This window comes from Sparassis crispa, assembly GCF_003851025.1.
Source record: "Sparassis crispa DNA, contig_000007F, whole genome shotgun sequence".
Classification (NCBI taxonomy): Eukaryota; Fungi; Basidiomycota; class Agaricomycetes; order Polyporales; family Sparassidaceae; genus Sparassis; species Sparassis crispa.
In genome coordinates, this window is record NW_020939754.1 from 1,376,704 (window position 1) to 1,404,287 (window position 27,584).

Genomic DNA, 27,584 nt, shown 5'->3' on the forward strand with positions numbered 1-27,584 from the left:
CACATCTCCATTGGACGTCGTGGTCGGAGTCGTGGTCCTACCTTGACCCTCCAGTGGAGAATTATTAGAGTTGAGTAGTGTGCGCGAAGCGATGGAGATAGCTTGTGTTGGGTAGGAATAGGAGATGCTGAGTACCCATAGCGAATTACCACCGGGCTCTATTAGGCCTGTACACTGTACATGTATTCCGTAAGTCCGTATACCTGACAGACACTCACATCAGGTTCCCCTTACACCTACCCATCCTGCAAGTAGTAATATCACGATGATGGAACCCCAAGCTCGTATTTGTCCGATGTTTATGTCTCTATCTCCAGGATCCATGCCACCTGCAACGGCTTCCCTGAATTTAACTGCAGCCGACTGGGCAATATAGGGAGCTGCAAGTAACGCGGGGACATCACTCGCGTTTTCGCTCTCAAGCGGAGCAGCACCCTCTGAGTAATGCGAGAACGCTTCCGCCGAAGGTGGGTAGTCCAGTAAGGCGGAGAGAACTTCTGCTTGAGAAACACCACCGAAGAAATCGGTGACAAGTGTGTCTTGAAGAGGCCTGTCAAAGAGGTCTGCTCGCACACCGGCGTGGGAATGAATTTTCTCGAAGTCATACGTGTCGAACTGGAAAACGCAACGTCAAAATTAGGATATATCGCAAAAGAGTAGAGACGCACGAGGTCCTGCATTGATTTTTGACTCGTCTTGTTGATGCCTTCCATGAATTGGAGAACGTGGTGAGTGTAACTATCGATGACTGCCACGCCAATGTCATTATCGTTCTCATGCTGGATATTTTATCGGTCAGTAGAGAGCATGATTTCTACGCCGGATCTACACGCACGGAGTAGGAATTCTCGTGAATCTCAGACGACCCCGTTGCGAGGATGTTTGGAGAATAGAACTTGGTGTACATGGTATTGGCTTGACATGTATCGATCATGAAGAAGATCTCGTTGTACCTGCATAAATAATGGGTCAAAGATCCCCGAGAGTAACCAAGGCATCCTACCGCTTCTTCTGGCACATTTGGGCGAACGCGTCGGCTATATCAAACGCACTGATTTCCTCGTTGTCTTGGAACTTGAGAAACTCGTTACCCCCATGACCAGTCATGTAGACGAAGATATTTGACCGGTCGTCCGTCAAGAGACGCTTCGAGCGGGGAACAGAAGGATCCATCCGTCCTGCAATACGACCACATAAGGCACCGCTGAGATAAGGATACTCCACAGTTCACCTGTGAGAACTCTGAGGAAGTTTTCGACGGTGACTTCATACCCTCTGTAGTCTACCTCGATGTTGTCGCCGTAGAGGTCAAGGTGACGGCCGCGGTTCGCGTACACACACCCGGGGAACTTGTTTCTCGCATTGCAGGCCACGTCATCCGCGAGCATCAAAATGATGTTCGAGTCTGGTATGCCCAGACGTTTGACGGTTCGATACCTGTGACATGAGGTCAAGTTCTGCAAAAACAGCCCATCCCGTCAGTCAACGCACATGCCAAGTGCATTTGCCATATGCTGGCTGTGTGTGAGTTTCGAATACATATCTGACGCACACGAGGAGACATACCCTGTAGTTGAACCAGTATCTGGATGCGCATACTAGCACCGCCCAGTTACTGGTGTGCGCAGACGCGCTTCCAGCATGTTTGGGGAACAATTTACCGACATCCTTTGCTACTGCTTCCTGCGCGGATGTAGACGTATCAAAGAAATTCAAAATAAATAACAGCACGAAGAAGATGTGGTAGTTGCGGCACAGCATTCGAGCCGCACCGTGGGGCTGTAACTTGGTTCGAAATGCGCTTCACGAATTTAGCGCCCACTCTTACGCGATGCGATGAATTCTCGACAGGACTTCTGCGCAGTTCGTGCTAAATTACTACTCTACATGAAGCCTGGCTATGAAACATTACGGTTCCGCTATGCATAGAGAATGGAAAGAGGGAGGGAAAAAGAATACAACGATTTGCACAACTAAACGTGTGATGAGGGCGACATATAGCATCTCCGGAGATATAATACATGCACGATAAAATGAAGGCAGCTTGATGGAGAGGTATACTACAGAGGTATGGGGACAACACATGAAGAGGTGCAAGCCATCAAGGCCTGAACCTGCTGCTCACTGAGTCCAGTCTCGTAAAAGGGTCGCGATAGGCGCCTGTGAGTGGTGCTGGATGCGGTTTCGAGCCAGGTGCATTTTCCGCTCACCTGCAAGCTTGTTGATGGCATTGATCAGGTCACTTCGTCGTAATGGCTCTACACGCAAAGGTCAGCGACATGCAGCCTCTTTGAGAGAGTTCCTGTGCGCACTGGTGATGTGATCGTCCTGAAGAGAAATATCCATTAGACGGCTGTATCTCACAGCACCAGATCTGACTCACCATTCCTGCCTGTAGGCATCTCTCCCTGTCTCCAATCACTAGGAATATGGTGGCCTCAGTATGGCGTCATAGCGGATGTGCGAAGTAGATACGCACTTGCGTGTGCAGTCAATGCAATGATAGGCACGGGGTCGAGGCCGTGTGACGTCTCGTACGCACGAATCAACTCGGTGGCCTCCATACCGCCCATGAACGGCATCGACACATCCATCTAGGAAAGGAATTCAGCCTTGTGTTGATTTGCAAATCGACACAAGACTCACGAGAATGATGTCAAATGGCCTGTTCCTCTGGATCCGCGCCTTGAACGCGTCGACCGCCAGCGAGCCGTTTTCAGCGATCTCCACCTGGTGACCATACTTCTCGAGGATCTTGACTGCAAGTTTTTGGTTGACGAGATTGTCTTCCGCGATGAGGATGTCGTATGGTACGTCATTCTCAGCGACGACTGGGGTCACCGTGTTCGACTCTAAGGCTGAGATCAGGGCCGATGCGAGGTCTGGGGCAGTCACCGGCGTCGTGACTTGAGATGATATGCTGTTGTCGAGGCACCATTTCACTGCACATAGGTCAGCAGAAGTTCCTATATAAGCGGATTGGGCCACACACAATTTAGTCGAGGAGCGGATTGCTATAGAGTACCCGTCAATGCTGGGCCTGAAGGATTATCTGACGCAATGACGTACCGGTGTCAACAGTACGATAGGAATGTACCGCAAATGTTCGTGTTCTCTGAGGCTTTCGGTCTAGCACTAAACGTCAACATAATATTGACAACGACACGAAGCGCATGGACGCACCACATGGAGAGAGTCCACGACGATGGTATCGATATGTGGGCAGGTCGCCTTGTCCGCAACCTCGCTGACGTCGTGAACGACGTAAGGCCGTAGGCCGAGCTCTAGGATCCGCTGGACAACGCCCGTGCGGTCATACAGGGTATCAACAAACAGGATATTGCGCTTCTGGAACGGCTGCATCTTGCTGAGAGTGCCCTCCATCGTCATCGGGCTTATTTGCGACGTAATGGTGAAGAAGAACTTGGAGCCATTGCTAACTTCGGACTCGACCCACATGTTGCCTTGCATGAGCGTCACGAGCCGCTTCGAGATGGATAACCCTAGACCCGTTCCACCGTATTCCTAACCCACGAAGAAGGATCTTCAGTATCCATCCCGGGCAAGGCAATGACGTAGACTCACTCGTGTGGTGGAGCCATCTGCCTGGCAGAACGTGTCGAAGATCATGGTCAGCTTGTCCTTCGCGATACCGATACCCGTGTCGCACACGCAGATCTCCAAGGTCACATGCATGTCATCCAGCGCTAGTAGCCTGCAGCTCAGTGCAACCTGGCCCTTTTTTGATACCTTCGATGGTGTGAACTTGATCGCGTTGCCCACCAGGTTAGTGATAACTTGGCGCAGACGGAGGGAATCACCGATCAGCTGGTCGGGAATGTCGGGATCCACGTCATATGTCAGGTCCAACTGGTTCTGAGAGGCTCGGACAACTAAGGTCTTGAGAATGCCGAAGACAGTCTGCCTGAGCGAATAAGAGACTTGTTCCATGGTCATGCGTCCAGCCTCAACTACACACCCAGGTCAGAACAAATACAGCGGAGCTTTGAGAAGCACGTACTCTTTGAGATATCCAAGATATCATCGATGATCAATAATAACGAACGGGCCAAGCTATGCACAAGCAGCAAGCTCTCGCGCTGAGATCGGTTCAGGTCGCTATCCAAGGTGAGTTCCGTCATGCCAATGATGCCATTCATTGGCGTCCTTCAGTGCGTGTCAGCGACAGCGAGCATCATGCAGTCCGGTACAACTAACCTGATCTCATGAGACATATTAGCCAAGAACTCAGACTTACTGCGATTGGCCAACTCAGCAGCTTCCCTCGCAGCAGTGTTCTTCTGGATGCTGTCTCGCAAGTTGAACACCATCTGGTTGATCTGTGTCTTCAACGAGTCCATTTCGCCGTTGGCTTCGACAGTGATGAACCGACTGAAGTCTCCGTCTGTCGCAGCGGCGGAGATCTGGGCGAACCCACGCACTTGGGTCGTCAAGTTCATCGCCATAGTATTGACAGACATGCTAGATCCCCGGAGTCAACACCCTACCAATGACAAACATTGCACAGAGGCACTTACGTGAGATCCTGCCAGATGCCCTCGACATTGTCGACTTGTGCCTGACCGCCGAGTTTGCCTTCCGTTCCGACCTCGCGTGCAACCTTCTGTACCTCGGCAGCGAAAATGGCCAACTGGTCGATCATGCGGTTAATGGTGTTGACTAAATCGAGCATTTCTCCGGATACGGACACGCCCATGACCTTCTGCGTCAAGTCTCCTCGAGCGACAGCGGTCTACAGATAGATCAGTAGTGATCTTACTCGCATTGAGAAGTAACATACCGTAGCTACTGCAATCGTCCGCACTTGTAACGTCAACTGAAAATATAGTTATCGCACCAACGCCACGACGACGATGACGACGATGGTCAGTACGCACGTTGGCCGCCATGACATTGACATTATCCGTCAAATCCTGCCAGATGACGGCGTTCAGCATGGTGCCCATTCCGGCGGTGGAGAACTACATACCCTCCAAGTGCCGCCGACATTCATGACCTGCGCCTGGCCACCCAACTTACCCTCCGTGCCGACCTCCTTCGCGACTCGGGTGACCTCGTCAGCAAAGACGCTCAAGCTTTCCGTCATGCCGTTCACGGTCTCTTTCAAGTCGAGCATCTCGCCGCGCACGTCGACCGTGATGCGCTTCGTCAAGTCTCCGCCGGCGACGGCCTTGGTCACCTCCGCGATCGAGCGCACCTGGTTCGTCAAGTTCATCGCCATCAAGTTGACGTTGTCCGCCAACACCTACCGCACGCCGTCAGCGAGCGTCGACGAGAGGAGGTGGAATGTACCTTCCACATGCCCTGTACGTCCGGCACGGATGCCTGGCCGCCCATGATACCCTCGGTCCCGACCTCAAGCGATACGCGTGTGACCTCGCTCGCCAACGTCGACAAGCGGGCAACCATCTGGTTCACGGTCGTCTTCAAATCCAGCATCTCTCCCTGCACATCGACGTTGACCGACCGGCTCAGGTCGCCGTTCGCGACGGCCTTTGTGACCTCGGATATCGAGCGCACCTGGTCCGTCAAATTAGTCGCCATTTTCTACAATCAAATCGCGGTTGCACAGTTCAGCGTCGGTCCCGATGGACCGAGGGAGGCGGAGGGGACCAGTAAGCCAGGGAACCAGTCAAACAGGAGAACAAACAACATACGTTGACGTTCCTCGTCAAATCCGCCCAGGTGCCCTGCACGCCCTCGACGCGCGCCTGGCCCCCCAAGATACCCTGCGTACCTACCTCCAACGCGACGCGTGTGACCTCGGACGCGAACGCGCTCAACTGATCCACCATGGAGTTCACCGTCTGCTTCAAGGTCAACATCTCGCCTTCGACTTCGATCTCAATCTTCTGTGTCAAATCACCCTTGGCGACTGCCGTCGTGACTTTCGCGATCGACCGCACTTGGTCCGTCAAGCTCGCGCACATCCGGTTAACCTGAATTGATGACGTCGTCGGGTGATCAAAAATGGAAGGAGAGGGAAGGGGGGAATTTAGGGACGTACATTACGAGTCAAATCCAGCCACACTCCCTCGACGTCCGGTACATGCACCTGTCCGCCCAACTTTCCCTTAGATCCGACCTCCAATGTAACCCGAGTGACTTCAGCCGCTAACGTGCGCAATCGAACAACCATGCCATTGACCGTGTTCTTCAGTTCCAAAATCTCACCGCGCGCATCGACGTCGATCTGCTTGGACAAGTCGCCCAACGCGACTGCCTTGGTGACCTTGGCGATGGACCGTACCTGGTTTGTCAAGTTCGCTGCGAGCTTGTTGACGACGCCCGTGAGCTCGCGCCAGGTGCCTTCCGCGTCGAGCACGAGTGCCTGACCACCCAGTTTGCTGCGAGCACATCAGTCTCAACGGGAACAAACACGATGCAGGACAGAGATGCGCGCACCCTTCCGTACCGACTTCCTGACTGACGCGAGTGACCTCCTTTGCGAATTGGCCCAGTTTGTCCACCTGGGGTGCGAGCGCGGGTGAGCCATCGCACAGATAGAAAATTAGATTTTAGGCACCATGGCATTGATGACCTCCTTGAGCTGTACCATAACCACACCCTGAACGGGGACCGTGATCTTCTGCGACAAGTCGCCGCGCGCGACGGCGTTGCAGACCCGCGCGACGTCCATGACCTGCGCCTTTAAGAGCTGTAGCTCCTCGACGGCGCTCATGCCGCTCTCGAACGCTGCCGCGGCGAGCGGGCCGGGGGGAACGACGAGCGGTGAGCTGATGCGCTCGCCGGTCAACGAGGCAACCCTTTGCAAGGTCGCATTGTCGAGGAGCGTCTTCCCGCAGTTCGGGCAGTACATGTGGTCCGTATTGGGCAGAATGGGGACGACGCCGGTGCCGTTGACCTTGAATATCCTGTTGAAGCTGTCCATCGGGTTCACGACGCTGTCCAGGGATATGTTCATCGGCGAGACAAGGTGCACACCGGGAGCTGCGAGGGGGGTGCGCTCGGAATCGAGCGACGAGATGTCGGACATCTCGACGTCATTGCTACTAATGGTGCTCGGGATGCTCTCCACGCTACTGCGGGCGGCGAAAAATGGCGAGATGGTGGTCGCAGCGGCGTTGGAGAGGCCGCTGGTGTCGTACGACGCGGTGCCGGCGCGGGACGAGCTTGCGCTGGAGCTGTGGGGGCTGTCGCCGACGCTGCGACGCTTCTTGGACTCCGGCCCGCAGTTCTCAGAGGCCTTGATAGCGTTGAGCTGCTCCTCGGCGGTGATCATGCGACGGGTGATGGCACCGAGAGAGCGGAGGACGCTGTCTGTCTGCCAATCGGACGGGCCATCGTACTTGGGGGTGGGGGACGAGAGGGGGCCGAGCTCGTACACGGAGAGGAGGGCGACGAGGTGGGTGAGGAACGGGTGGTTGATGTGCTCCCGATAGTCGACGATGGGGGTTATGGCCGCCGGCATCGTCGGCGTCCACGTTGTCAATGTCGTGATGGTCGTCGTGGTGGACAGTGAGGACGAGGTTCGCGACTAATGGGAGAGGACGGGAAAGAAGGGAGAGAGCAAGGAGTATCAGATCGCGAACTCGGCGCTCAGCAAGGCTACCCTTACACGCGTTCGCTGCAGTTGCACCCTCTCGCTAATCTTTCCCGGGAAATCCTTCCTCCTCAATCGATTGCAACAACCTCTGTGTCGTAAACATACACTCTCCCTCTCCTCGTGTACGCAAATAAGAGGTCTGAACCGTTATTTTCAACCACTGATTCATGTGTGTTGCACCGTGGTCCGTCGATTATCCGGCCGACATTGATATTACCTTCTAGACTCGGAACGCATACATGTAGTTCTGCCACTCTAATTGTGCTGGTAACCATGCCCACTCGCCTGCGTCGGCGCGTACTCGTCCGTACAAAAAATGTACGTGAATTTGTGATGCTCTGCACCTCGCGCAACCGCCTCACCACGGAGCAATACAATTAATTGCGTCAACGTCCTCGTGATCTTGCGGTCTGATCAGTTCCGTCGCGGGCATCATCGTATTGGTAGCCCAAAAAAAAACACAGACAGAGCTGCAACAGAAACGGACCTCGAAGTGACGACCGGAGAGATATGGACAAAAACATGCCGGCAGCAGGCGCACTCCAATATTCTGGAAGTCGAAGAGTGGAGCAGCGAGCCCAAGGTGCACTGCATTCGCAGGGTATTGCAGCAAACGCAGCACCCGCGGCGGCGCGATAGCCAGGCGAGTGAATTCGAAGGCGGACTAGGTGCAGGCGCTGCTGCAAGCGACACGGCGGGCACTAAATATTAAATCATAATGACGGGGTGTCCGCGGTCCCTGCAGCACGGGGGCGCGTCTGCGATCAAACTGTGAGCAGACAAACCGCAGCGTCCAAATCTGAGCCTGCCGGACGGCCCAGGGGTGATCCACTTGGCATGATAACCTGCGCTAGAGAGGAGCACACGCGAACACGAGGGACTGCACCCGAAAGCCCGCGGAGGATAACTGCGTGTAGAGGAGCAGAAACGGAAGCTCCATCTCCTTCGTGACACTGACAGGAACTACAACGTCTTGCGCGGACAGTCGTTATCCATACGAACGCATTGCGCTGCAATTGCGTGCGGTTAGAAGTTCGACATGGTAGCATGACACACCACCGCATCCTGTTCGGGAACCATCTACACACCAGTGCGGTCGTCCTGTTACCATCAGCGATTGACGAAGAAGCAAGCAGGCATCGTGGTCCACAGAAACGCATCCAGCAGCACGCGTTCCCGACGCGCTGGCGACGCTCTCACTGCGCACCGCATGTAGCCAATTGGCGCGGCCGGAATGCGCACAGCCTGCTCCGTCGTTCGACGCGGTTCGTACTTCGAGCGGGGAGCCTCGACTGCGTGCGAAGCCGAGGAGCATGCTATTGCAGCAGACCAGGCGAGCTTGAGGGTGACACAGGACGGCAGTCACGAGGGCTGACAACCTGCGCACGGGCTACCCACATCGCAGCGATGGTACAGTACTTACTGTATCGGTGTTTTCACAACCCAGATGCCGCATCGGACCAGATGTGCCGGTGTAGGAGGTCGGACCACCTATACCGTTCCGTCCCAGGAGTTTGGCTTCACCGCTCGGTGTAACGGACCAGAATAGAAACCAGCGCGCCAACTTGAGACGAGTGGGACCAGGGGATTCTGCGCTCGGAAGATCTTCACGAACCGGGTCCAGACACCGTTACGCAGACAAGCAGGACTCACCAATTATCACTCGAGAAGTCCTCGAGCACGCCAGGAAGCCCAGGCCACAAAGCAGCCGGTTGGTAAGATCCACCACAGGACGTATTCGCGCAGGCTGGCTCACAAGATGGCGACTCCGCTATTATTCGCGACCTTCATTAATACTGAGTGCTCGTGCAAATCTCGGAAGGAAAAGGCTTATCGGAAGAGCACCGCTCCACACGAGACAGGTATAGCGAGCAGGAGAAGATCGCCATGTTGCCTGGACCTGGACTTGTGAGTCTGATCACCTTGTATGTCTCGTATCGCACGCCACGCGTTCGCGAAGCAGTGGAGTGAGTACGTATCAGCTAACGGTACTTAGCAGGAGGAAACCGACTTGCGCAGCGTAACTCGAGTCACGGTGTCATGCTAGCGCGCTTGTCACGTGAGCTCTGTCACGTCACCCGTCGCGTTCGCAAATCAGTCCTTGGACAGAACCGACTCGAGCTTCGTGTCAATGTGAGCTGGCCCTACAACAGAAGGTATCCGAGTGCTGGAAGAGGAACTCACCGCATTTATTTGTAGAGATACCAACTCGGATTGCCGGTACCAAATCACGACGATGCTCCACGAAGCAAGCGTACAATGCACAAGGAATTAGAATTTACCTCACATCTAATCTGTCGAGCAGCGCAAAGCTGATGAACTCATTAATTGAATCACAGTCATTTGACACTTTGCGCTCGCCTGCAGTGTAAGTATTTGGCCCGACTGGCACGTTTTATATACCACTGCGGCGTGTAGGAAGAAGTTGAAGACCATCTTCAAATTCGAGTACAGTATGCGGTTATTTATCCTAGAACGTTACACGGAAGTTGATCACAGTGACCCGACTACGATGTACAATCCGACACTCTGTATTGTTCCGTTGCTTTCGTTGGTAGCCGGCGGCGCGCGCAGGCCGTGGCTGTCATGCCGTTAAATATTCAGGGCCATGTGGAGAACATTATTTCCTGGCGTGCGAGTATCGAACGACATGATCAGCGAATTTGAGCACTGGTCAGAGTACTGACCTCCGACGGACCCCACAGAGTTCATTCCGAAGGCCCACAGCACTGAGTAAGCTGATTGACGCAGCCTTTGTTGGCGAAAGATAGTCACTCCTTTTAAATAACGGCTAGCATGATGTGGGTATAAGTGAGGTGTTTTTCCCGACTCGCGATCGGCGTCGTCCTTGGGTATATGTATGGGGACTTGAGGGTTACATGTCACGTACAATGTATAGGTCGGTAAGAGCCGGTGGCAATTCATTGTGCATGTTCGACAACTCCTTCGTACCCAACGCAACTTCCAACACCGACTCGAATAAACAGCCGAGAAATGCATGGTCGAACCGAGGGCCGGTGTACTGGCGGTGGTACGCTATGACAAGGCGCATAACGCCGATTTCTGCAAGGCGTACCACGACCCCCGTGAGTGCCCCCATATCGACGTCAGGCAACTGCACGATGATATGCACCGTCATGTTCCTGCGAAAGAGGGGTAACCGAGAGGAATCCGTGGGTGCAAGGAGGGCATCGATGATGCGGTGCAGGTTCTCCTCCATGACCAATAGCTTCTCCAAATTCCGCATCTGTCGCAGCATCGGGACGAAGCGATTGTATTGACCGGACAACGGCAGGAAGGCACCCTCCCTCTCCACAATCCAGAGTTCCCGGATTTGCAGTAACGGAAGCTCCGCGTAGAGCATGGCAAACAGCGGTGCAAAGCCGACGGTGTCGTCCCTGTCACACAGCTCCGTGATGATGTCGACCCCGGAGGCCGGCCCGACGGCGACGACTTCGCAGACGTTCGAATCCTGCGTTATGAAGACTTTGGTGGCAGTCCTCACTACAGGTGAGCGGGACAGCTTGATGAGATTTTCAACTTTATACGGCATGAAGTAGCGCAACCGTAACGCCGTGCTGTCTGGCACCTCCAGGTGTGTTAGCACCGCTGCGATGCCGATATCATCCAATCGGTGCTGAAATACGATCCTGCGTAATTTGGGGAGCGAGACGAGTCGGGAATCAAATTGGACAGATGTGTCGCGATTTCGAGACAGCACTAGATCGACGAGGTTGGGTGTCCTTTCTAGCACAGACAGTATATCAGAAGAAAGGCCCGGGGACTCGTAACTCGCGAGTTGCAGCTGTGTGAGGGAATGCATGTCATTCGCTGGTAGCCACAACATACCACGAAGGGATAAGTATCGAATGCGCAAAGCCTGCGCGTCGAATATGGGCGCCATACGCACACGCTTATGAAAGATCCTGTCTACACCCAGAAGCGTGAGCGACTCGATCGAGGGTGCAGGAAACCCCAGATCTTCTGGATATAATATGGCTTCGTTTCCCTCCCACCAGATCGACCGGATACGCTGGGCGTCTTGAGAAGAGAACAGCGCCGTCAACGCTTCCCCAGGATAGCCGGTCCAGTAGACGTTTAAGGGAGCGGATCGCGAGCGTCGCAGCAAGACGTCCGTAGGCACGGCACCGGCGACAAACGGGGATTGTACGATGTTGGCCCAGAGGGAAGGCAGATCCAGCGCCAAGTGACGCCAGAGACGACAAACATGACTCAGTTTGACATACGGCGCGGGGTTTACACAGGAAGGCGACCATGGAGGGTGCATGAAGGCCTTCCCATAGTAATATGCAGCCCTTGTGTATGGTGCATCCGGTACGAGCTGGAAGATAAGACCGAGAACATCCGGAGGCAGGTTGTTGATGGGGGACAGTGTATTGTGAATCCGGGTAATCGCTAACAAGGAAGCATTGAGTGTTATGGCCAGTTCCGTGATCTACATCCCCGGTGGGTCTCAGAATGCTGCAATTGCTGTAGTACGGCTCACCAAGTCAATGCTAGAATGATAGATCAAAAAAGTGAGCTATTCGAGTTGCAACGTGGATAGAGAGGGGTAAAACGGACCTTAGGGATTCGGCTTGTTTCTGTATCTCTGCTAGAAGGGTCTCCGCCAGTTGCATGACAGGGATCTCTTCGAGTATGTGACGGGCGCAAGTCGCCATGGTGACTATCAAAGATCGCACTAATCTCGCCGTGAGTGCTCAGTTGATGCCTGCCAAACGAATCACTTACAAGTTCAAGTTACAAAAGCTACCAAGTCTCGAGTTTCGAATGCTTCCTCCGACTCGGAGTACGTGCACGGTCCTGCTCAAGATTGAAGCCTCAGGAATCGTTCCCTCCGTTCGGACGGCGCCGCGTGTTGGTATGCACGTGGATAACGATCTTATGGTTAATTATGGGAGTGCGGAAGCTGGAACTCTGAACCTAAGTGCTACAATATTCCCCACTGCCCGGGCCGTTAGGGTGGGCGCCTCGTCTCGGTGAACTCGCGTACCTTTGCCCGTGTATGGTGGCAAAGTACATCCTCTATTTTCACTGACGGAGTTACCCATGATGCGGCAACCGCAAAGCAGCGAGTAGACTATTTCAACATGGACAAAGTACACAAAATCTACTCCGCCCACGGCGAGCGTTTCGCATCATCGCAAACCCTGCGAAGGTACATCAATTATAACTCTTGAGTCCAAGGTTCGCAATTGGTCCGACAGTATTGACGACAAGTAGCCACCTCTACACTACTTGTGCACACTACTTGTCCACGCGACGGGCATGTCCAAATATTATCAATCTTGGCAACACGTCGAGCTCGTCAACCAAACACCTCGTGTCTCCTGCCCACAGATGTAAATGACGAGCTTCTTGACACCGTTCTTTTGACCGGGGACATCTCGAGCGCGAATTCGTGTGCCTCACAGTGATGGCATAATGGTGTCTAGAGTCGTGCCGCTGTGCAACGTACCACAATCGGCTTCGAATGTGGTAAAGTGAGTCAGATATACAGCTACTACACATTGTCGGGCCTGAGATGTCACTTAAATCGCGCAGAAACCTCTACAACGGATCTTTCAGTTACGCACCAGCAATATACGTCAACACACCATTCCAACAGCTTCTGCTCTGACCCCGTCATGGAGTGGAGAGTATCACACGACACAGAAACCATCAGGAAGACTTGTCTTTCACAGAGATCAGCGTGAAAATATCCCTCAGAAACCGTATGCACAGCGCAGACGCTACCGGGTTACTGATCCGATCGTGGTTAGCAGTCGTCTCGGGCACACGGCATCACCGCTTGCTGCTTCCAAGTGCCGAGATCCTGCCGGATTGCGACCAGGATCCTACGTACGCCAAATGAGTAGCGCTAGGGCAGGTTGGATGTGAATAGAATTCCCATCCCCTGTGCAACGAGTTTCATGGACCGTCGTCATTGGCTGCCGTTGTTCTGTGGTAGAACCAGAGCTGCGTCCATGATCAAGCTCAAGCTCTACATGTGTCTCAGCGCAGTTGATGCGGTTCCTCTGCCAGGGCGTGCCTTCTATTGTGGATCAACCTATACATTGACCGCTTCAATAAGACAAGGCTAAGTACCGTAGCTCGATGGAATGCTCTAGCACGAAATTCACAAACTTGAGTGCGAAGCGGCGGAAAGCCGTGAGCACAAGTAGTAAGCACCGCTTTGACGTAGCAAGAGACTTCGTAGAGGAAAAACTTGAGCATTGAAAGCTGGAGGGCCGAACTCCTGTGTCACCTGTCCGACCCAAGCTCAGCTCGGGATCTTCCATGCATTCTGATTGTTTCATCGCAGAAATGAAGACGGGGCTTGAAATTGGAATGACGACCGGTGATCTAAGTCGCATGCTAAAATGGGAAGGAGAGATGCTAAAAAAGGAAATTCTGTTAGGGAATCTTGTCCGCGGTGAACCACGCCTCTGTGCGTCCCTCTGTGACTGGGTACTAGTGCGCCACTCGAGCTCAGAGCTTGCTTGTGGGCAGCAGTCTTCACTGCACATATATTGCCATCACCCATACTTACTGGATCGTTGACCGCTTGTGTACCAGGATTTTGTGCGGATAATGGAATTGGCAGGCTCCCGGAGTTCGCTGGATCCAGGTCATATGCCGGCCTTCGAAGACCGAATGCTGGGGTACCCCTTATAGGTTAGGTCTGCAGATATACCACTAGTAGATTGCTCGAACCTGTCTGTGCACACGTCAAACCGCGCAATCTTGACACTTGATCTCGATATGTGTGCATGGATATCATAGTGGCGCTCTAACAATATATTCCAGAGGGCTCCGAGATACCAACTGAAGTTTCCGAATACACTGTACAATTCAAACAACGCTTAGCAGCAAAACCCACCCAGTCTCTAAACAAAGTGACAGCCTATGCAGTCGGCGTCTTGTACAGCCCAACCTTGAGCGGCATCTCCGGCTTACTGTTTTCCTTGCCCACCGTAGGATACCGCACACCGGCCATGTTCCACACGATCGGTTTTCCGGACAGCTCAAATGTGAACTTCGGGAGTAGTGTCGTCAGGACGACTTCTGTGGCAGCGATGTTAGTTCTAGTGCGTATATGGCGGAGACAGGACGGACTCAATTCCATCTCGGAGAATTTGAAGCCACTAATGAGATATCATTATCAGCCTGGAAACTAAGCTTATTCAGGGACGTCACGAACATGCAAGCTCTACCGCCGCCCAGGAAGGACATCCTACGCAATGATGCATCCTCAGCTTCATGTTATACAGAAGCACCGCAACTTACAAATGCGAATACACGCCGGGTATGTGGGCATCCGTCACAGCGTCGGGGAGCGGCGAGAGCCAGCGCTTGGGCTTCCACTCGAGCGCATCCTCGCCCCATAGTGCCTTGTTCAAGTTCGACCCTGTGATGCCCAGGAAGATCTGCGTGCCATTCGGGACAAGGATCTCGCTCATAAGTTGCCCGTTCTTCCCGCGGATAGGTTGAGAGAAGGGGAGGATTATATCCTTCCGGGCTCTGTGAGCACGATATTCAATATGGACTTAGCGAAATTGATAGGTGCACGTACTGGCGAGAGAGGATTGTGACGGGAGGGTGGCTGAGATACGTATAACATTAGAGACACCTTCATAGAGCGAATAAAATTGCTTACACCCGCATAGTCTCGCGACAAACGGCGTCCAAGTACGGCAGCCCCATCAATTCGTCGTACGTCAATGGCTGGACTCCTCGACTGGCCGTTAATATCTCATGGCGCAGTCGCTCCTGGACCTCCGTATGTTCGGCAAGAAGCCCCAAAATGCGGGCAAGTGTGTTTGACGTGGTGTCCGTAGCGGCAAAGGTGAGTGTCCTGGGCAACAATATCTCGTCACAATTCGTGATCCGTTGAGCTGTAGAAACCGGAGCTCACGACATCTGGGCAAGAAGTTCCTCCTCCGAGAGCTTGTCCTCATCCAACTTCGCATCCATGTTCGCCCTGACTGAGCAGAAAATTAGACAACACGTCGGCAAACATCCAAACGACGCACTGAGGATGCTCATGATATCCTTGCCCTCGCCCACCTGTTGCGTGACAGCCTTGTCCCCCGCAGCGAGTGCAGCCTTCTTTGCGTTGAAGATCTCCTGTGAGCGCCGGTACATGGTGTCTATGATGGCCTTCATCCGCTGCACCCGGCGGCTCGGGATCATATTCACCACGCGTCGGCGAAATGCCGGCGAGCCAATGCGCACCAGGTATGGGAGACTGGGCAGGAGCAGATCCAGCGAGAATAAGACAGGTCTTAAACAGTCGCGGAAGTACAACCCTATCAGATGGAACTGAGTGCATATACGGTCTGTTGCACTTACAAGAATTCCTTCAGCGCATTACCGTACTCATCAGCGGCGTCCCTCACTAGCGGGTCAAATGAGTACCCAAGGCCGCCCTGTCCGATCAGCTCGAGTGCCGTGCGTCCCATCCAGCCCAGCATATCGAGCTCTTGCGGCCCGTCAGTGACACGTGAGCCCATCGCGGCACTTAGCTGTCACATCTGGTGAGCGTTCGAGATCGATAACAGACGCAGCAGTAACGTACGTTGCCTACGACCTTGTAGAAAATAGGGAGCATGTGACGCATGTGTGCAATGGAGAACACCGGGTTCAGCATCTTTCGCTGTTTACGGTGGACGTCTCCTGAGACTGCTTCAGACTGACAATGAAATTTCCAGCTGACTGGTTGACGCACCAACTGTTGAGAGCAGACTTGGGCCAAAGTTCAAATGATTCGACCTGAGCGATAATCAGGATCAGTGCACGAGGTAACATTCAAACTACACGTACGTCAGGAACGCTGGCGGCTCTTCGTAGATATAGTGGTCCTTCACAATGATGTTGTGCAGCGCCTTCGGGTCATAGACGTACAGGATGGGTTGCTGACAGCGCGCAATGTCTCAAGAGTCTTTCGTTTACAATGAGCTATCACACTTACCCCTAGAAACCCTTTGAGATTGACAACAGGGCCATAGTTCTGCGCGACATCCATCTGAAACTCCCATCCATGACGGGTCATGAAGCGGGAGAGGTGACCTATTCACATCACAAGGCAGTCATTAGGGATGTATTGCAGATGTCGCATACGGACGAGTTCACCGAACCAAAAGGAGTTGGATGGAGGACCCAGGAGGTTATCCAAGGGCGACTTCACCAGCAAGCGTCGCACACAGAGCCACAAAGTCCATGTGGTTCCCGCTATTAAAAGAGCTTGAAGCAAGACACTGACCATGGTCACGAGCACGAGATATTGAGAGAGTCGCTGCAGATAGTCTGAGGGAGTAATGGTCTTTGAAGATCTTCCCCCCAACTTATATAAATGTTTCGCCCATCCGAACACAACGGAGGAAACGGGAACAAGGGCAAAGTTCGGTTGACTCAAGTGCCGCTGAGGTAGATGATATATCGTAACTATCATCGGTAAATGGGCGCCCCATCAGAAGGATAAGACCTCTGTGTGAACGTTACTTCAAGTGTAGGGCACCGCGTGAACGTCGTTCTCCGGTCCTATAACGTGTGAGTTTATAGGGAATTACTCTAATTTCGATACATACCGAGGAAAGTTGCAGGCATCGTCGAATATTGACAACGGCAGATGTCAAATGGGTCAGAGCTCGGCGAATTTGATCGTGGACGCAAACAATCCCAACTTGAACTGAGTATTTCGCGAGCAGACAAACCGGTCCAATCACCAGCTTCTTTGATGAGTTGAATTGCATATGGAAGCTGTATGAGCGGTGTTCCAAGTGCTGTTGGCTGATGGTAGTTTCTCGTTACAGGTTGCGGAAAAGATCTGTTTCAATCTTCGGGCCTTAGGATTTCCGCCGGAACCTTACGCAAAGGTCCTCAAACAGGGACACGGGCGGCATCATCATCACACGGGCGTCGACCCACTTCTCAGTGCGCTCTCGTAAAGGTTGACTGTATTGAGCTTGCACTCCGTAGCACAGCCCTTGTCTGCTGGTGACAGATACCTGGAGGACGGGCAAGAAAGTGTGGGGTGGCGCATACTGATTTGTGTTCTGTGCTGATTTCCTCTGGTAGAAGCCGCGGCCGCGGCCACAGCCTTCACGTACTACAGGACACATTCTGCTTCTCGGGGCGTCCGCCCTCCGCGTCGTGTACCTGCTCGAACTGGTACCACTCACCGCAAGTAAGCACTGTGCAGAGCCGTCGTCAAACGCGTACTGCAGTCAGCAGGAGTTCAGCGAAGCAGCATGTGGACACTACACTGATTCGGACAGTCAAACGCTGCCCAGCTGCTACTACAGAGAGTCAACGTCGAGGGGACAGTGTGCATCAGTAATTAACAGTATGAGAGAAAGATAGAACTTACCGCCTAAGTCAAGAATTCTGTACGTGGATTATTTGTATCAGAACGATGAGTGCTCGCGGAGGAACGAGCATGGTCCTCGCATACCGCTGCACCCGTACTGCTTCTTCGTGATTGCAGTTCAACTGGATCAAGGAGAAGCAAAGGAGAAGTATGTTTTCGCAGCCTCACCTCTCGTGTACCCTTGGGTAAATCCTGGTGTTCGTGCGAAGTGCGAGAATCTGCAGGCATAGGGCAGGAGATCACATGGGTAAGGGATGACGTAAGGCCTCTGGCAGGTATAAAAGTCAGGTCGGCACGTCCTGCAGAGCGAGTGCTGGTGAGTGATTCTCGCATCGACTGGGAGAATAGCGTGCTCATCCCTCGACCGCAGTGTCCGTATCAGGCTTGGTGAAGACCTCCGGCACGAGTTTTGTTAGAAAATGCGGGGGCTCGTAGCCCTTTTGGGAAGCGAGGAATTTAATCTGAGAGAATCGGACCGGACGCGAGGTAAAGGATCGGGACGAAGATGTGGCTGCGGAGCTCTCATTGCTCCAAATATAGATATCCTTTTATATAATGGCCACATTATGTAATTAATCTCCGCTGTGGCGCATCCCTCGGATGCCCTCGGATTGCCTCTTTTCCGGCCATTTCCAACACTCCCCCTCAAGCCGACGGGCATTCGAGCATATTTATTTGCTTCTGATGCCTTGGCTTAGGGATTGTTTTTCTTTCCGGGATAGGACAATAAATATTTTGAGGATCGCATGCGATTAATATCGCCGTCTGATGGTCCTCAGATACACACTCCCGACCATCCTACCTTCTGGTAGGGGTAGACCAGCAGTTAAAACCTCGCGGGAAAAAACCCAGTGGGAAAAGCCCGCTGTCAGAATCTGGTGAGGGTTCCCCCAACACCAAATAACACTCGCTACTAGCCAGAGTGCGATTTTTTTTTTTTTTCAATTCTGAGCATTTTTAGCTCATATGCGCGCTTCTGTTGGCGCGCGTTCTCCGGATCGTCCTTCTTGGCATCCAGATCATTCGGTAGATTTTACCGACTTTTCTGTCTGTGGGCCTTTCCTTTTTTGTGTGCATCAGTCCCACCTTCTTCGCGTTCTTCGGGATCATCATCCCATCTGCGCTGCGCGGATTTGATGTGGCAGTTGACTGTGGTGCGGAATTCCCTAGCTCCCCCTCGCGCCACACGTCTATGGCTGCCGAGGTTTTAGGGCTTCGGATCTCTCATCCCCATATTGCACGTCTGCAGTATTGGTTGGTATGGGATCCGGCAATTTCCTTTTCTTCCCCCTGGCACTGCACGTCTGCAGTTCAGCCTAGTTTGGAGACTTCGGGACTCATCTCCGCACGCGGCACGTCTGTCACGTTGCTTGGTAGTGGACCCGGTGCTAATATGCTCCCCCTGATTTCCCCTCGCACTGCACGTCTGCAGTCGCTTTGAGTTTTATGGGACTTCAGATCTCCTTCCCATGCATGCACGTCTGCCATGCTAATTGGCGAGGGGTCTGGAATTTTTCATTTTCTCTCCCCCTGGCGCTGCACGTCTGCAGTTCCGCCTAGTTTGGGGACATCGGGCTTCTCCTTACCATGTGACACGTCTGTCCATTGGTTCGCAGGGAGCTCGGCTAGGTGGTCTTGACGCATTCATGCGCCCTACATTTCACTCCATCCATGTAGCTTACCAATATATTTTTGTAGCCCTGGATGCTAATATTGTATTTGAGGGTAGCATCTTTAATTGTGCTCATAGGCACATTTAATCGAGTAGTGTTCAATTTAGACATTCTACGGCTTTCTTTCTGGAATGGCGAGTGCAGCGCAGTCACACTCATCTCACTCTCATTGGCCGGGTACTGAGCAATTACTGTAGATTGCCCTTTCGATACTCTCGACCATCTAAATTTAGTGCCTTTGCTCACGATCAGCTTTGGCTTCTTTCCGGTGATATACCCATTATACCGGTTGATTTTATTCTGTACTCCATTAAGTACAGTACTGCATACAGCTTCACACTGTTTTTGGCCCGTAGAAATATATATTGTTGGGCCTTACATTTGTGTTTATAGGCCCCAGTCTCCGCATCCCGCTCTGCCTTGCCTGCCAGATCTAATCATCGGCTATGGCCTCGGCTTTTCTCCGGTGATACAGAGTCTGCTTCCTGAGCTTTGGGCTCGAAAACGTCTTCTGGCTATGGCTCGGGGGTCCACGCATTGCAAGTGCATCTCTCACCACTAACGCACATCGCGTCACAGCTTCCGTGCATCTTTGCACGCGCCATATTCCTCGAGGCTCACCATGCTGATGTGCGCAGTATGCATGCGCATCATCTTATCTTATCTCGCTTATCTGCTTTAGGCGCTCTGCGTTCCCAAGGCGCTTTGCATCCTCATCTAATCTTATCTCAATGACACATCTCGCGCCTCGGGTTTTCGAGTTTGGCCTCTCATCTCTGGCTCTGAGTCTTTGACTCGGGACTGTGGTCTCTCTATGGACTCTCAGTCTCTGGTCTTGCACTCTAGGCTCTGAGCTCCAGGTCTTAGCACTCGCATTTACCGCAGTTCTGCCTCTTAGGACAGCAAGAGCGCATCTCATTCTCGCACACTCCTATTTAGGCGCGCTTGGCCTCCCAACGCTTCTCTGTGCGGCTCTTTTGACCGCGTCTGCCGAATCATTATCCGGCGAAGTCTTTAGGCACAAAACAATATTATTTTTCCTCAGTAGTCCTAAATCATACATAGGACTGCTGAGATCTCCTATTACTTGTTGTGCAATGCAGTATATCAGCCTTTTGGTGAATAGGGGTCAAGGACTCAGCTATATATTCAGAGAAGAGCCTATGTCCGAGGATTGCAATTGTCTCGGGGCTCATAACCTGTTAGAAAATGCGGGGGCTCGTAGCCCTTTTGGGAAGCGAGGAATTTAATCTGAGAGAATCGGACCGGACGCGAGGTAAAGGATCGGGACGAAGATGTGGCTGCGGAGCTCTCATTGCTCCAAATATAGATATCCTTTTATATAATGGCCACATTATGTAATTAATCTCTGCTGTGGCGCATCCCTCGGATGCCCTCGGATTGCCTCTTTTCCGGCCATTTCCAACAAGTTTCATTTCAGTACTCCACTGAGATGCAACGTCGATATGAAATCGAGCGCGGTTCACCGAACATGCGCGGTAAGTCGAGCCAGGGGGCAACCAGCCGGGAAATTATCGACCTCAACCCGAAAAAGTGAAGAGGAGGACCCCGTGCACTGGATCTCCTACCCCCCGAGCCCGATATGGAAATAGATGAGATAACGCAATAGATCTACTACTAAGTACCATACCTTGCCGCCTTCCTGCGAGGCTGTTTAACTACTGTCGACGGTGCTCTATTCCTCTTCTGCGCGAGCCCTTCGCGCGTCTCTTCTATCACATCAGTATTCGGAATTTCATTTTTCAACCTCCACTCTTCAGTAACCTGCTCGTCAATCTCCATGAATGCTTCTTCGGCTCGTGAGATATGCATGTCCACGAGAAGTTGCGGGGCGATTGGTGGTAGCGTTCCGTCCTCTTTCGAGTGCTCCATAGTGATGTGGAACAGTGTGTTGTACTTCCATATGGTCCGAGGTTGACCCGATGCTGTGGGAGGACAGAGAGAGCAATGGATAGGGACATTGGTCTTCATACTTCCCAGATGATGAATTGTAATGTGCCCATGCTTGTTCACCGGTTCTGAGCGCGAGTAGGACGGGTGGATATCCAGGATTCAGGATGGAAATGCCTGACATTTGCATTGGAAGATATGAAGGAAAGAGATGCACGGCGTCATGTTCTTTATCTTATCTCATCGGGTCCAAAGCCTGAACACCACTGCCCTCGACAACGGCTGTGAACTCGAACAGCGGAGGAATATCTCAAAGTTTTGCCGGAGGTACTGTATACACATGTGAAGAACATATCCCGAGATTCCGAGCGCACAAAGTGGCCCAGGTTATGTGTAGTCAGAAAGTTGAGCGAAAGTGCTTGAAAAAGATAGAAATGGACCCCGTACACCAGTGGAGGGACAACAACCACAGGGGTTGGAGTCACGGAAAGTCCCGGTGGGTGCCCCCTGAGTCGAGCTGGAGCGGGCCGTGCATACGCATCTGCGCGTCAAAGTGGTGGCTGACCACGTGCGTTGCTCACCAATATTTGTAATTGATGCGTTCGCTCGTAAACATGAAAACGGATTTGTGAGACTTGGACGTGCAAAACCATCACGTATTCATTCGACTATCTAAACCGGATGTAGCCGGTTTTTTTCTCGCAGTTATCACACTTATAACATCACTAGGCCCATCTCGAAACACGTCACCGACATTCTCTTCGCACGCAGTGACTCTCTCCCTTATCAAATTTACAATTGGTCTCCCCCTTCATATTTCGTACTTTGAGAAGTGAGACACTTGGCACAATTACATTTATCACGACGCACCAGAGAGACATTGGATTCACCGCAAACAGAAGTCTACCTCTAAGCGGTCTACTTGGCAAATAGCCCAACCTTTAACGGAAGCTCCGCCTTGGTACTCACATTGCCAACGGTAGGAAAGCCAATTCCCGACACATTCCACACGATCGGTTTGTCAGTCAACTCAAAAGTGAATGTCGGTAAAAGAACGGACAGAACGACCTCTGTAGACGCATCGCTCTCAGTTTATGCAGAGGAAATACATGTATGTTTACGCACTCATCTCTAACTCGGAGAACTTGAAGCCTCTGAGAAATGCTTCATTAGTCAGCATGCTTGAGGTCTGTCATTTGGATACTCACATGCATGCTCGTCCGCCGCCCAAAAATGACAACCTGCGTAGGGAGACAGCACTTAACTCCACCCTCACTGCAGACCATGTGCTGCGACTCACAGATTGGAATACACGCCGGGAATGTGGGCATCGCTGACAGTACTAGAGAGCGGCAATAGCCACCGTTCGGGCTTCCATTCCAGCGCATCTTTGCCCCAAAGAGTCTTGCTCAGGTTGCAGCCTTCCACGCCGATGAAGACGTGGGTGCCGTTAGGAACCAGTATGTCGCTCATTGTCTCGCCGTCGATGCCACGGATAGGTTCAGACAGCGGAAGGACTATATCTTTCCTAGTTCTGTACAGCAACCTGCTGTCAGCAAACTAATAATTATAGCCGTGAATCAGGCGCACTGTCGATCCACTATGGTGACAGGTGGATATCTGAACATTGGTACGTCATTGGAAATCAACTCTCAAAACTTGGTGGTGAAGCGGACTTACGCTCTCAATGTTTCACGACACACGGCATCCAGGTACGGGAGTTGCATTAGCTGATCGTACGAAAATTCATCCTCGCCCCGCGCTTGCACGATCTCCTCGCGTAGCTTGGCTTGGGCATCCGGGTGTTGTGCGAGAAGCTGAAGGATGTGAGCGAGTGTATTTGACGTCGTGTCCACTGCAGCAGCCGTGAGTCCGCTAAATTGAACGTTAATCAGGAGCAGTTCCATAGAGAACGTAAAATCTTGGCTGACGAGATATGCGCAATCAACTCTTCCTCCGGAAGTTGGTTCTCGTCTGACTTGGCCTCCATATTCGCTGTCACTACATAGGAAATCGGCACGGTGATCTCGAGGACAGGAGACAACTCACTCAGAATGCTTATGATATCTTTCCCTTTCCCAAGCCTCTGCGAGACTGCCTCATCGCCCTTTAGGAGAGCGGCCTTCTTCTCATTGAAGATCTCCGTCGACCTTCTGTGAATGAGGTCAACGGTTATCTTCAGCCTCTGCAGGCGCCTGTTCGGGACAAAGTCCACTAGACGCCTGCGAAATCCAGGCGGGCCCAACTTTGTAAGTAGAGGCAGCAAATATCGGAGGAGGCCCATAGAGTAGGCAAGCGAGCTACATAAATGAATGTCATCCAGCAGCACAATGAACAGACATAACGGTGTAACACATGGCCATACTTACAAAGCTGACTTCAGCGCCTCTCCGAATTCATCGGAAGCATCATCTACGAGAGGGTCAAAGGAGTAGCCAAAACCGCCTTGCCCAATTAGCTCAAGAGCGGTGCGTCCCATCCAGCCCAGCATATCCAGCTCTTGAGATCCGCTCGTTACACGGGAAGCGATTGCAGTGCGCAACTACGGTGCGCAGTGGGTATCAAGATGACCGACGATGCAGAAGCAACATACCCTGGCAGTCACCTCATAAAACATCGGGAGCAAGTCGCGCATATGTCCAGCGGAGAACGCCGGGTTCAGCATTTTTCTCTGGTTGCGATGAGCGTCACCTGCAAAATTCGGTAAGATGACTGTCTGTCCCAAGCCTTACCCCTTGATGTACCTAGCGTGGCGCCCAATGTCAGACCAAACAAGAGATAGTTGAGGCTACGCAGAGATCAGCCCGAGATCCCAAGATCAATGGCGAAAGTCTGCACACTTGAGAAATGTCGGTGTTTCTTCATAGATGTATTGATCCCTCACTATGATGCTATGCAGCGCTTTTGGATCGGAGATGTACAATGCCGGTTGCTGGGAATTTAGAAATTTATCAATGACTTGCAAGGACCTTGAATTGAGGGACGCTGCACTTACCCCGAGCCAGCCCTTCATGTTCACAACGGAACCATAGTTACGAGATATATCGGCATGCAAATCCCATCCATCACGGGCCACGAAATTTGAGAGATTGCCTTATCGAAGTCAAAAGCAAATGAGCATCTTGGAAGTAGTGGAAGAAGCTACCTGTCCAGAAAGACTTAGATGCAGGTCCCGGTATGTTGTCCAACGGAGATTTCACGAATAAGCGTCGCACGGGGCTGTGCCACAATGCCCAAATAATACCGCATATCAATACGCCTTGAAGAATAGAAGCAGGAGTTATTGGAAGTGCGGCTGATGTGGATGTAAGCATTCTGTCCATCCTGACGCTGTGCTCATGCTTTCGTCCTCTGCACTCTGTCACTTATATGTGAATTTGCTCATGCGCAGTAAGCAATGCAGCATAAAGGTGAAGTCTTACGGCGAGATTTCAAAGAGTTATTGAGTCAGAGAAGCACAAGAAGAAACATAGAAGGACGCGATGTCATGACATCAACGTAGGTGACGCTCGTCCTCCGAGTAAGACATTGAAACGCCGAAAATGCGCTCCGAAGATCGCCCATGTGTACTGAGTTGGTGGGAAAGACAAAAATCCTGAGAGAGATGACAGTTCCTTCGCGTAGACCGTGAGTTCACTGTCTGAGCGAGGCAGCATTATATGTGACACTTCATCTTCACCTTGTGAGTATTTAGTCGGCTTGCACGTAAGTGAAAGCCTCAAATGTACACACCTATTCAATCGCATCGCATACTTGAGGTGTCGATCTAGGATTTTGGATAGCTTCTTAGAGAGACGGCGTGCTCCGAAATGGACAGCGGCAGACACTTCTTATCCGCGAGAATGTTATTTTCGGACAGAGACGTGGCGTATAAATATGTTTTTTCCCATCATCAATCGCGGATGCGTTGTGTTCTGTCGTTCCAACGGTTCCCGCTCACCAGCACCCACGGCCTTTTGACGATTCACTTGAATGCCGGAGTCGCCCTCGAAATTCGTTAATGAAGACCTGAGAATACTGGCAGTTAAGGGTAATTCCTATAGGATAGATAGGCTGGAGATGTGCTTGGGATTCCAGCTCCATAAGTCTTGTTGAAAGTCCAGGGCTGGTCGCAAGACTTGTAATTAGTCGATGCCACGTCCAGTAGCTACACGCTTCAGTAGTGTTGCCGCAAGCTAAGTTAAGCTGAGAAGCTTGAGCTGTCGGATTTTGAAATTTACACCTGCTCAAGCTGACTTGAGCTATATATGCTTGTCATTGAGCTGCCAATTGAGCTACCTTGTGGCAGGAGTCGAGAAGCGGGTAAAGCGGGTAAGCAATTTCATTACAAACATTTGTAGTGTGCGATCAGAAGCGCCCAGCTTTTGGTTCAAACCTGCGGCGCAGTGAACGGTCGAATGGGATCGATCTGAGTCAAAATTTGAGTGGATATGAGCCGACGACAGCAATTCCCGCTCGACAGTTATGGACCAATACTAAGGTGACTTCAGTATCGTCATAGTCTCCCAAAGGCAGACTACAAAATCAGTCCTATGAGAGGTGGGAGGGACGGACTGATATAGGTCTGCTTTCAAACGCGCCCCTTTAGCCGTTGCTCGCCATTTCACTCGTGAACGATAATGCCGAAGTATCGCCAACATAAACAGAACTCTTGACCCCAGTTTTTAACTCGTGTGGACGGTGGCGTGAAGGCCGCATAACGTTGACGTCGAGTACTTACGACCGAACTACGGCCTGCGATTGGCCCGAAGGCATTACGACTGATGCCTGTGCGCGACATCCCGCGTACACCTTTTGCAGTGGAGCAACTCAAGCCAAGCTTCAGCTCGCCAACGTCATCTCAAGCTGGCTTCCGGCATCGATTCTTGTGGTGGACGCAGGCAACTCGTGGGGGTCTGGCCCGGGGCAGGTAATGTTTATGCAGCCTTTGGGTCCGTCGTTGGCGGGCAATATAATGCCCTCGTTGAACCTCGGTATGCCTCGTTTGTTTTCTGGTGCCTGGGAGTTGGACTAACGACTATTATGTTCAGCCGCCTGTTGGTTGATCCCCCAGTGGGTGCCAATTCTGCGGACCCGATTCCTTCGCTTCCCTTCACGACTATCCCGCAGCCGCGTGAGTCCCTGGGCATCCACTTCATGTGAAATGATGCTGATCCGATGAACTGTGTTGTGTCATCCAAGCCGTGGCCAAAATCTCGAGATTGTTGCAAGATAAGGAGTACCGCTCCGCGCAACCAGTTTCTGAGCATACCAGTTTGTCTCGAAATCATCGTGGTACTCTTCAGCTCGGCTGATAATTCTGTATTCATAACTACTAAGGACGACTGGTTTCGCATCGATCCCAGTTTGCTAGACCCTGCGTTGCTTACAGCTGAGATGATCAGTGAGTATCTTTTGCACTCATATGACCGAGTGCATGCCCTCATCTTTACCTCTGACTGCGCGTTACTCAGCGCCCAACCTCGGTGGTCAAAATGTTCTGCAGCTCCAAGCGTTGTTCGCCGCGGGGTTCGCCGTCTACCCCGGCGCCCCGCCTGCTCCTGGTATGACTGTGTTCTCTAAATCTCCGGATAGTTTTATTTTAACGCTGTGCTTATTACTCTCAGGATTCATGTGGAACAATAACACGGCTGAGCCATCTCAAGACTCCAACGACAGCGGCCAAGACACCTCTCGCCAAGTCGTATTCCCAGCCATTGCTCGTGAGTTCCCGTTACGTTTGTATCCTCGAGAATGATACTGATAGAGATTCGTCTGCGCAGCCGCGTACTGGGCGTAGTGAGCATGCTCTTCAACTTCACTTTCACATGTGGCCCGATTGCCGTGCGGGCGCAAATTCGCTCTACGGATTGTGTTTTTTTTTTTCACTCTATCTTCAAGGATGCAAGTCACTCCTAGTTGTATTTGTAGTTCCCTTGCGCTATATCGATAGCTCTGCTGTGTCGTTGTGACAGCTGTTCACTGCTGTCTTGCTTTGTACTGCTGTCGTCACTCTCGTCCTCGAATACTGTTTTGTATTCTCCGCTCTACCCAAGTAATA

General features: G+C 52.2%; 7 protein-coding genes across 7 annotated transcripts; 1 reads left to right on the forward strand and 6 right to left on the reverse strand.

Moving 5' to 3' along the window:
* Positions 1-219: 219 nt before the first annotated feature.
* On the reverse strand, positions 220-1,761 carry SCP_0804720 (GPI-anchor transamidase; the record flags this gene model as incomplete). The annotated part of the gene is made up of 7 exons (XM_027761060.1): positions 220-615; positions 669-779; positions 836-953; positions 1,004-1,178; positions 1,232-1,437; positions 1,492-1,514; positions 1,567-1,761. The coding sequence occupies 7 exons, from the start codon at positions 1,759-1,761 to the stop codon at positions 220-222; spliced, it is 1,224 nt and encodes a 407-aa protein (XP_027616861.1).
* Positions 1,762-2,101: 340 nt separating this feature from the next.
* On the reverse strand, positions 2,102-7,453 carry SCP_0804730 (Histidine protein kinase NIK1; the record flags this gene model as incomplete). The annotated part of the gene is made up of 21 exons (XM_027761061.1): positions 2,102-2,160; positions 2,211-2,258; positions 2,313-2,328; positions 2,384-2,421; positions 2,480-2,594; positions 2,647-2,942; positions 2,993-3,014; positions 3,070-3,129; positions 3,184-3,525; positions 3,586-3,971; positions 4,022-4,167; positions 4,219-4,482; positions 4,539-4,753; positions 4,802-4,837; positions 4,899-4,934; positions 4,991-5,266; positions 5,314-5,568; positions 5,679-5,960; positions 6,029-6,368; positions 6,427-6,491; positions 6,548-7,453. The coding sequence occupies 21 exons, from the start codon at positions 7,451-7,453 to the stop codon at positions 2,102-2,104; spliced, it is 4,203 nt and encodes a 1,400-aa protein (XP_027616862.1).
* A 3,010-nt stretch (positions 7,454-10,463) lies between these two features.
* Positions 10,464-12,270, reverse strand: SCP_0804740 (hypothetical protein; the record flags this gene model as incomplete). The annotated part of the gene is made up of 3 exons (XM_027761062.1): positions 10,464-12,044; positions 12,096-12,105; positions 12,173-12,270. 3 exons carry the CDS (start codon positions 12,268-12,270, stop codon positions 10,464-10,466), a joined length of 1,689 nt encoding a protein of 562 aa, XP_027616863.1.
* A 2,225-nt stretch (positions 12,271-14,495) lies between these two features.
* On the reverse strand, positions 14,496-17,042 carry SCP_0804750 (Docosahexaenoic acid omega-hydroxylase CYP4F3; the record flags this gene model as incomplete). The annotated part of the gene is made up of 15 exons (XM_027761063.1): positions 14,496-14,656; positions 14,708-14,736; positions 14,793-14,825; positions 14,879-15,112; positions 15,165-15,194; positions 15,249-15,446; positions 15,507-15,576; positions 15,625-15,875; positions 15,944-16,116; positions 16,170-16,267; positions 16,320-16,363; positions 16,415-16,506; positions 16,563-16,660; positions 16,724-16,772; positions 16,854-17,042. 15 exons carry the CDS (start codon positions 17,040-17,042, stop codon positions 14,496-14,498), a joined length of 1,749 nt encoding a protein of 582 aa, XP_027616864.1.
* Positions 17,043-21,271: 4,229 nt separating this feature from the next.
* Positions 21,272-21,526, reverse strand: SCP_0804760 (hypothetical protein; the record flags this gene model as incomplete). The annotated part of the gene is made up of 1 exon (XM_027761064.1): positions 21,272-21,526. One exon carries the CDS (start codon positions 21,524-21,526, stop codon positions 21,272-21,274), a length of 255 nt encoding a protein of 84 aa, XP_027616865.1.
* Positions 21,527-22,462: 936 nt separating this feature from the next.
* SCP_0804770 (Docosahexaenoic acid omega-hydroxylase CYP4F3) lies at positions 22,463-24,867 on the reverse strand (the record flags this gene model as incomplete). The annotated part of the gene is made up of 14 exons (XM_027761065.1): positions 22,463-22,614; positions 22,670-22,698; positions 22,753-22,785; positions 22,845-23,078; positions 23,135-23,164; positions 23,225-23,419; positions 23,476-23,545; positions 23,594-23,844; positions 23,914-24,086; positions 24,138-24,235; positions 24,289-24,332; positions 24,385-24,476; positions 24,540-24,637; positions 24,690-24,867. 14 exons carry the CDS (start codon positions 24,865-24,867, stop codon positions 22,463-22,465), a joined length of 1,677 nt encoding a protein of 558 aa, XP_027616866.1.
* Positions 24,868-26,462: 1,595 nt separating this feature from the next.
* On the forward strand, positions 26,463-27,323 carry SCP_0804780 (hypothetical protein; the record flags this gene model as incomplete). The annotated part of the gene is made up of 7 exons (XM_027761066.1): positions 26,463-26,517; positions 26,575-26,657; positions 26,726-26,797; positions 26,864-26,927; positions 26,998-27,087; positions 27,151-27,246; positions 27,307-27,323. 7 exons carry the CDS (start codon positions 26,463-26,465, stop codon positions 27,321-27,323), a joined length of 477 nt encoding a protein of 158 aa, XP_027616867.1.
* Between the last annotated feature and the right edge of the window lie 261 nt (positions 27,324-27,584).